Source organism: Gossypium hirsutum, chromosome A12 (assembly GCF_007990345.1).
Source record: "Gossypium hirsutum isolate 1008001.06 chromosome A12, Gossypium_hirsutum_v2.1, whole genome shotgun sequence".
In the NCBI taxonomy this organism is placed as follows: domain Eukaryota; kingdom Viridiplantae; phylum Streptophyta; class Magnoliopsida; order Malvales; family Malvaceae; genus Gossypium; species Gossypium hirsutum.
Window position 1 is genome coordinate 85,340,958 of NC_053435.1, and position 9,755 is coordinate 85,350,712.

The following is a 9,755-nucleotide window of genomic DNA, read 5'->3' on the forward strand; positions in this document are numbered from 1 at the left end:
CTTGTAAACATCTCAATGCCCATTGCATGCTCTCAACACCTTTAAACCTTACAACAAGATTTAAGCACCAATCTTCATTATTTGTATCATTTTAAACTAAAAATTAACTATAATTTAAAAATTAATTATTTAATACACTGTTAATAAAATTAAATCATACACATATTATTTATCTAATCATGCTCGAATCCATTGAAAATCTAAAAAGTAATAGCCTTTAAATCAATAGCTAACATATAGTTTGAAGTTATTCCTATGAATACCGACCATTTATTTTGAATTTGGTCCTTCTAAAAATTCTTTCCATTCAATACCATTTTAATTCATGAGGGATCTTACAAAGGGTAAACTATAAAATTAGTCTTTTATTGTCTCGGATTATATTTTAGTCACTTATGTTTGAAATGTTACGTTTTAGTTACTTATGCTATCGTGTTGTTATGAAGTGGTTACTCTACTGTTAAACTCCGTTATCTCCCTAACGACAATCCTACGTGGCAGTCCAAATGAATTTTAAATGCCAATTTGGATATTTAGTTACTGAGATGAAAATAGGTTTTTAACTAAATAAATTTAATTTGGATTGCCACGTAGAACATCCAATGTAGCATTTAAAACTCATTTGAACTGTCACATAAGACCGTCATTAGAGAGATAATGAAACTTAACGGTAAAGTGACCACTTCATAACAAAACGATAACGTAAAGGACTCAAACATAAATAATTAAAATATAATATAAAGTAAACAAAAATGACTATTTTTAGAAATTACTCATCTTACAAATTATAGCACACATAAATAGATTATAGGATTGTAAATGATAAATAAAATTTAATACATAAATTTTCAGCCCGATGATTACCAGTGAAGTTCCCAATCTTATATATATGGGTTTCATCACCACCCACCTCCCCACCCCAAACAAAAAAAAAAACTCACACGTGCGAGTAAGATCCAAAAAAAAAATAAATTACTGAAAAGGAAACTCCAACACAGTAACCGCACGTGTAAAATTTCCATTTGAATTCGTGCGTCACCTTCCCTTGTCCGTGAAGGATTTTTTTTTTTTCTTTCGGCTTTTGGCTGCCCATAACACTTTACTCATTTCCAACCTTTTTTTACTGGTTCTTCTTCTCTCTCAGTCGCAAGTTTAACAACATCAAAAACAAAGAGGCTTAAACATTGGCCAAACATTTAAAAAAAAAAAGCCTCATTAATGGACGGCTGGATCACGCGCTTTATCTCTGCAACTGATCTCTTGCGGTTCATCCTCTTCTTCTATCTTCATTAGCAGTGGTAATCCATTTACATTTCCATTATCTTTTTTCTTCTTCTTTTTTTTTTCTATTAGTTCATGTTTCTTTGTAGATTAAACTTTCAGATTTAAATGCTTTTTTTATTTACTATAAGATGTAAATTATGTTTCTTTTATATGCGGTTTAAGTGATTTTTGTTTCTTAAGTTGTGTTTGGTTCGAGGGAAAATGTTTTCATGGAAAAAAAATCATATAATTAATATTACAGTGATGTGATTACTGAGTAGCTGTGTCGCCTTTTAGGAAGACTATTAAGAACAAATTCTCTTCAGAAGGCCGAACGTTGAATTGTTGCCTGGCTTTTATATTTTTCTTTTCGTTTTATTTATAAAGATGGAGAAGCGATGAAGAATATTTATAGAAAAAAAAAGCATATTTAAAAAAAAAAAGTTGTGATGGAATCTTATGCTAATGTTTGTGTAGGAAAACTAAAAAGAAAAACTTCTAACGGAATCTTATCGTTTCATTGATTTATTTTTCTATTAATGTAGCGTAATATTCTGTCAAATATGAATGTATAAATTTTGAAAAAACATCTTATTAAGATAAGAAAATCTGTCATGAGATCACTGAGTTTATGTAAATTTCGCATTGTACTTTATTTATAACATTTTCTTCTTGATTTTTTTTTTGGTCAGATTTAGCGCGGTTGTTGTCACACAATGGAGACTTGTGATTGTATTGACTCACAGTGGCCACCTGAAGAATTGCTTGTTAAATATCAATATATATCGGATGTTTTAATCGCACTTGCATATTTCTCAATTCCATTAGAGCTTATTTATTTTGTTCAGAAATCTGCATTCTTCCCTTATCGATGGGTGCTTATGCAATTTGGTGCTTTTATCATTCTTTGCGGGGCAACACACTTTATAAACTTGTGGACATTCACTATGCATTCTAAAGTTGTTGCTATGGTGATGACCATTGCCAAGGTTGCATGTGCTATTGTATCATGTGCGACTGCATTGATGCTTGTACATATTATTCCTGATCTGTTGAGTGTTAAAACTCGGGAATTATTTCTGAGGAACAAAGCCGAGGAGCTTGACAGGGAAATGGGACTTATTCTCACTCAGGAAGAAACTGGAAGGCATGTAAGGATGCTAACTCATGAAATCAGAAGCACGCTCGACAGGCATACGATATTGAAGACTACCCTTGTTGAATTGGGCAGGACCTTGGGTCTGGAGGAATGTGCCCTTTGGATGCCATCAAGGACCGGTATGGATTTGCAACTTTCTCATACTCTCAATTACCAAATACAAGTTGGATCTACTGTGCCAATAAATCTTCCCATGGTCAATGAAGTCTTCAATAGTGCTCGAGCGATGCGTATACCATACACTTGCCCACTAGCCAGGATCAGACCTCTAGTGGGAAGATATGTGCCACCAGAGGTTGTTGCTGTTAGGGTTCCCCTTCTACATCTCTCAAATTTCCAAATTAATGACTGGCCTGAACTCTCTGCAAAAAGCTATGCAGTTATGGTTCTTATTCTCCCCACGGAAAGTGCCAGAAAATGGCGAGACCATGAATTGGAACTTGTCGAAGTTGTGGCAGACCAGGTCATCTTATGATTTATGTGCTTTCTTTCATTGGATGCTTCTTTGATGTCTTAATGATATGCTGACCTTCAGTTTTAATTTTGTACTTGGCTGTAAGTTTATGAATTTACTTTCAAAAAGCTTCAATCACTGGATTTGATCTTCTTGCTTGTTATTATATTTAGAAAACTTATTTACTTATTGAGAGACTGTGATTCTTATCATGATAATATTTGTACAGGTCGCCGTTGCTCTTTCGCATGCAGCTATTCTGGAGGAATCCATGCGGGCTCGTGATCAGCTCCTGGATCAGAATGTTGCTTTAAACTTGGCTCGTCAAGAGGCTGAGAAGGCAATTCATGCACGGAATGATTTCCTTTCTGTAATGAACCATGAGATGCGCACACCAATGCATGCAATTATTGCATTGTGCTCACTTCTTTTAGAGACTGAGCTAACTCCAGAACAAAGAGTTATGATTGAGACAGTGCTAAAGAGTAGCAACCTTTTGGCAACACTAATCAATGATGTTCTGGATCTTTCTAGACTTGAAGATGGCAGCCTAGAGTTAGATTTTGGAATGTTCGATCTTCATGGAATCTTCAAAGAGGTAAGTGATGATGATTTTGTACTTCCTTAGCATAAAAATGGAAATAATCTTGCCTTTTGCAGTTCAATTTCAGTAATAATGTTCATATTTCCATACATTTAGGTCATTAATCTTATAAAGCCCATTGCATCCATAAAGAAGCTATCTATGACTATGATCCTGGCACCTGATTTGCCAATGTACGCTGTTGGAGATGAGAAACGGCTTATGCAAACCATTTTGAACATTGTTGGTAATGCTGTGAAGTTCACAAAGGAGGGCTATGTTTCAATTATAGCTTCAGTTGCAAAACCGGAGTCTTTAAGAGACTGGCGACCTCCAGAATTGTACCCAGTGTCAAGTCAAGGCCACTTCTACTTACGAGTCCAGGTTCTCGACTGCTTCTGTTAAACTTATATTTCATACTATGATCGCAGTTTATAGTTTTGACGGCATCTCCCGATTTTCCATTGCTATCAAATGCTATAATTTTGATAATGCCATATAGGATTTCCGGTTGAAGACCATGTTCTAGTGTTTGTGATATATAATTCAATGAATTACTGTCCATGCGGAGATTATTGAAGAGCTTTATTAGCTGCATCACATGATTCTCTTGCTGATATCCTATCATCTATTCTGGCAGGTTAAGGATTCTGGTTGTGGTGTTCTCCCACAAGATATACCAATTCTTTTTACCAAATTTGCACAACAGCGCAGTGGATCCAGTCAAAATAGTGGAGGTGCTGGACTTGGACTTGCCATATGTAAAAGGTAAAACTACAGATTCTTAAACATCCCCTTTTATTATAGGGATTAGTTTAAATTAGTCGCTTTATTATTAAATGGATCAAATGTAACAATACCACAATAAACAGAATCTAGTAGATAAAAAAGTTTTATACGTTTGTTAAAATGTTGAGCCAGGTTTGTGAATCTGATGGGAGGGCACATATGGTTGGAAAGCGAGGGTGTTAACAAAGGTAGCACGGCAACATTCCTCATAAGGCTCGGGATATGTAACAACCCGAACGATGCATTGATCCATCCTCAAGTTTCGTCTCGTGTTAGAGCTTATCATGGAAGTGCAGATCTGAGTGGACAAAAACCTATATTAAGAGAGAACGATGGTGGTGTTTCAGCTAATGCACGATACCAAAGAAGTCTTTAAAACTATTAAAAGTGGGGGTACAACGTTTAAAAAAAAATAAAAGAAAGGCAAGTAAAAAAATTGTGTTATAGTTTTGCATTATCTTATTGTTGGATGATAGAAGCTGAGCAGTGCTGTTTAAAACTGAATGTTTCAATTTATTATTCAATCTCCCCCGATAGCATGTAGGTGTTGAATGAAGGTGGTCAGTTAACCATAAAGGAGATTTCTTTTTTTTTTTTTTTTGGGGGGGGGGGGCGGAAGATAAAGGATTTAGAACCGGTATTTTTATTAGTAACTCTAAATGAAAATATTAAAAATGTAAATTTTGAAAATTATAAATAGAACTATTTATTTCGTTTTCAAGGGAATTACTTCAACTTTTATATATAAAAAAATCCGCCTTTTACTTATATTCTTCAAAATTATTTTCTATATTTTCATGGATGGAGTGTCGTGTCATGATATCAAACTTAGTAATATTATATAATTTAGATTGTGTCACGCTTGGTTCAAAAGATGTAAAATGACGCTCTATAATAAAATTATGAGAAGGTAAAATTAGAGACATGATTTTTAAAATTAGATTAACGATGGATCAAGAAATAGTTAAGCTATTGACGTTGTCATTTTGATTTCAATTAAATAAAATTTTAAAAAATTATAAAAATTATTAATAAAATATTACTGATTTTTATCTTGATTCGTACTTGTTCATAGTTCAATTAATTCTCTCTTACTTCACACCAATTGTCAATTGATTTTTGATCTATCAAGTAAGCCTCAAAATCATAAATTACATGGTACAATGTCTATAATATTACATTATCTTATTTAATTCATTTGATTAAAATATTATCTTATTTAATTCATTTAATTAAAACGTAAGATTTAACTAATGAAATGTACGGATACCTAACGGCACATTTACTAAAATATCTAAATTATTTTAAAAAGTTCCTTCGGTAATTTTTTTTATCACAAATTTCATAAAATTTTGATAAATTATAGCAATTCATTCTTTTATTATAAATTTATATATGACATCAAAATAAATTTATAAACCATATTGTAATAATTAATAACTCAGGAAAAAACAATTACATCACCAATTAGTTATAATTATAATTACATATTAATAAATAAATTCAACCCAAATATGTTAATAAATAAATCATGAGAATAAATATGATAATTATAATTTTAAAGTCTGTCATTAACTAGAGCGAACAACGCCGAAGACAATGAGAGGAGCCAACAAGAGGGCTCAATCAGCCACACCACCCACGTAGAAAGCAATTCCACGAATTGAACCTAACTAAATATTTATTTATTCATAAAATATATAAATTTAAATATTTTAGTATACTTAAAAAAATAAAATCAACATTCTTATTTGAAGAACTACAATGAAGCTATAAATAATTTTTTTAACAATTCAAATTTAGATTATCTTTAACTGTCCATAAACATACATGTAATTATAAATTCATTCTTTCATCTAAAAATAGGCGAATAAGTAAAACCAACAAATAGCCCAAGGCAGGTAATAGTTCTAGTTCAAAAAAAATATATAAATAAATAAAAAACAACCGAAATCAGCCTTTGATTCAATCTTACATGTCCAATTGTTTATGCATTAATGAAATATAAAACATTTTATATCAATACTATATTCTATTAGTGATCTGATTATTTTTCACAGTAAACAAAATAATTTTATAAAAATTTTACTATCAATAATTTTACAAAAAATATAAAAATTGCCTCCTATTATTTTAATGGCATATAGACGCGCTTTAATATAATGATAAAAATTATTTTGATTAAATCATAATAAAAGCTTTTCAGCCACCTTGGTGTCCACTGCAGTGAACATTTTTCAGATTTATTACGAGTGATATTGAAAATCACTAAGATTAATTCCGACACAACATTATATCATCTAATTTAAAAAAAAAACAAATCAGTAAACTGATAATAATAATAAACATTTAAAGCTTAATCCGCCTAAAAGAACAAAAGTTCATATCAACCCAAAAAAACACAACATTGGCTCAACAAAATTACTTAAGACATTACTAAATATCTAAAAGTCACGTTCGATCAGTACTCTTCAGTAAGAAATCTTACTTTTTTTTTTTTTTTTACTTCTTTGACTTCTTGGAACCCCTGAAAGTTCAAACAATGGGAGAACGAAATCATATTACTTAAAAACACTGATCCTTTTACCAAAATAAATTCTATTTCGAAGATGGTACTTACACGGCTGATTGCACAGCTGCCGCAGGCTGTGCTGCAACTGGCTTTTCTCCTCCTCCAGGTCCCTAAAGAGAAGAAAAAAAAATTGTACATTAATCCATAATTACATAAAAGATAACCAATCATGATAAGAACTGTACCATAAGACTACAGAATTTCAATTTTTTTTACTAAAATAACAGTACGAAAATCGTTACGGTACAAAAGTTCTTACCTGGGCCAAACGCTCTTCCCTCCTAGCAAATTTTCTTTCCCTGCTTGCCTTATTCTTAGCCCTCTTAGCTTCAAACTGGTCAGCCAACGTCTTCTCTCTGGCCTTCTCAGCCTTAGATTTGTGGATGCTCTCCATGAGAACTCTCTTGTTCTTGAACACGTTACCCTTGACTTTCATGTACATGTCATGGTACATGTGCTTGTCAATCTTCTTTGATTCCCTATACTTGCGGAGCAAGCGTCTCAGAACACGCATCCTCCTCATCCACAAGATCTTTGTGGGCAACCTTGCCTCCCTTGTACCCTTGCGCTTACCTAAAATCAGCGTGGAAGTTAAGACCCAGTTAATCAATATACACAAATTTCCAACAATCAAAGTTTTTGATGGCTAACAAAAGATTCCTCACATGATTAAGAATCCTTGCAGTACTTCATTTAATCTATTAATAAAATGGTTTTGGACATTGTAACTTGGAAAACATGATGCATAATCAAGACGCAAGAATATAATATGATTTCTACATGATACAGAATCTGCAAGCATGTAATGAAGTAATTCAAGCTACCTACCCTGCATCAGTAAATAACTTCTCCCGTTAAATCTAACCATGATAAAGTACATAAAGAAGACATACCATAACCAGAGTGACGCCCCTTTCTCTTGGCTTCCTTCATGCGGCGTGCACGAGACCTAGAGTGAATCTTGGTTGGCTTCCTGATGATAAAACCATCTTTAACCAGCTTCCTTATATTCTGGCCTGCATGCAAACCAAATATGAACACGGTTATAACCAAAAACAATAACGGAATCATTTTTTGTGCTAAGCTACAAACAAACTACCAAATCCATAGACTATTCAATCTCTTATAATAGATTACATCAACTTCAACTTGCTACTAATTGTTCAGAATTACAGCTAGTAAAATATAAAAAAATTTCTTAAAAAATATCAGAGGAGAAAACAACGATTTAACCTTGTACAGCATTCAACGACTAATCTGAAATTTTAGTCTTCACATGCAGGAAATCTCAAGTCAATTAAAGTAGCATTCGCTATATGCTTTAGTTGAAAATATTTTCTCTCACAAGCAAACAAATAAATAATAGCATAATAAAAAATCAAATTGTATATATGCCAAAGCTCATCTAAGTGAACTATATAACACTTTACTGTTATAAATCACTTTAGTTTGGATGGGCGGTGTGTTTACCTCCGTGAGGTTAAAAATAGCGGTGGCAGTGAGATTAATTACTGTAGCGGTGAGATTAGAAATAGCGGTGGAGTGTGTGTTTAAATTCAAATGCAGCTGTAGCGGTGAGGTGAAAATAAAAAATGACTATTGAGGACATTAGATTAGAATTGATATATAATAGAAGTTTTCAACTTATTTTACTTATATAAAATTATTATAATATGTGAATTTATAAATTCATTTAATAAAATATTAAAATGTATCTTCCAATATTTTATTATAAATATTTTAATGAATTATATAATCAATTATTTATTAGATAAAATGATAATAATTTTAAATTTTTTATAGTTAAATATTCTTTTATAAAGATGATAAATATTATTTTAGTAAATAATAACATTATACTTGGATCAAATTTTGAAGTATCTAAACGAATGATTTTTAATAAAAAAAATATATAGTAACATAAGACCTAACAAGTTTCATTATTACTAGAAATTAGGTTACGATACAAAATTATTTTTACAAATATTGATTCATTAAACTAGGCCAAAATTTCAAGGATAAAATGGTAAAAAAATAAATAAAAATATGCCTATTTTCCCAGTTGCCTTTAATTGCTACTGAAAGCTTCAGTCCCGTTTCAGCACCAGCAGTGAGATTGAAATGAAATTTCACTACACTGGACTGGTGAACCAAACAGCAGTTCAGTGAGGTTGGGTAACCCAACTGAAACTCACTGGTGAAAAAAGCGGTACCAAAGGCAGCCTAAAGAAGTTTAAATGTAAACTACATCAGCAATCAGATATTAAATTCCTAAAAATTTAAAACATCTTGCTTCGTTTTCACTATTTACCAACAAAACGATGCGAAATCAAGTCCAAATCATACCTCAACTTAAAAATAATTATTACGGAAGCTATACTACTGGAGTCAGTAAAAAAAGTGAAGGAGAAGAGGAAAACGTACGAGAGTTGGCCATGGAGATCTCGTTGACTTCATTTGGATCGAGCCAAACCTTTCCTTTTCCACACTTTAGAACGCTCGCTGAGAGCCGTTTCTGGAGCTTAAGCGATACCATCTCTCTCTCTCTCTCTCACCCTCTCTTTGGTGTGCAGCTAACTGCTGTTAGCAAAGAAGGATAATGCAGAAGGGATAGCGGCTTATTTATATGACCGCTAACCCTAGGGTTTGGAGGGTGTCTGCTTGCTTGCTTTTAATTTTTGGACTGGGTTCTTTAACATTTTGGCGGTGATTTTTTTGTACGGAATGTCCTTTCAGTTGTATGTTTATAGGCCGTTAGCCCAATTAACTTGTTCATGGGCCCTGTAAACAATGAAGGATTTAAGATTAGATTCCGAGGTGTCAAAAAATGATCCAATTTCGAAATTTTAATTCATTACTTATGCTAACTTTATAGCACACTCAAAAAATTAGCAAATATACATATTAAAAATTCATATAAAATCAAATAAAATTT

General features: G+C 32.3%; 2 protein-coding genes across 2 annotated transcripts; one reads left to right on the forward strand and one right to left on the reverse strand.

Moving 5' to 3' along the window:
• Positions 1–1,001: 1,001 nt before the first annotated feature.
• LOC107925650 (ethylene response sensor 1) lies at positions 1,002–4,824 on the forward strand. The gene is made up of 6 exons (XM_016856362.2): positions 1,002–1,298; positions 1,956–2,885; positions 3,106–3,474; positions 3,577–3,843; positions 4,100–4,227; positions 4,381–4,824. The coding sequence occupies exons 2-6, from the start codon at positions 1,980–1,982 to the stop codon at positions 4,622–4,624; spliced, it is 1,914 nt and encodes a 637-aa protein (XP_016711851.2). The 5' UTR covers positions 1,002–1,298; positions 1,956–1,979; the 3' UTR covers positions 4,625–4,824.
• Positions 4,825–6,573: 1,749 nt separating this feature from the next.
• On the reverse strand, positions 6,574–9,525 carry LOC107925688 (60S ribosomal protein L19-1). The gene is made up of 5 exons (XM_041082936.1): positions 9,245–9,525; positions 7,714–7,836; positions 7,080–7,393; positions 6,869–6,930; positions 6,574–6,775 (listed from the first exon to the last, which is right to left on the reverse strand). Exons 1-5 carry the CDS (start codon positions 9,354–9,356, stop codon positions 6,751–6,753), a joined length of 636 nt encoding a protein of 211 aa, XP_040938870.1. The 5' UTR covers positions 9,357–9,525; the 3' UTR covers positions 6,574–6,750.
• Positions 9,526–9,755: the final 230 nt, after the last annotated feature.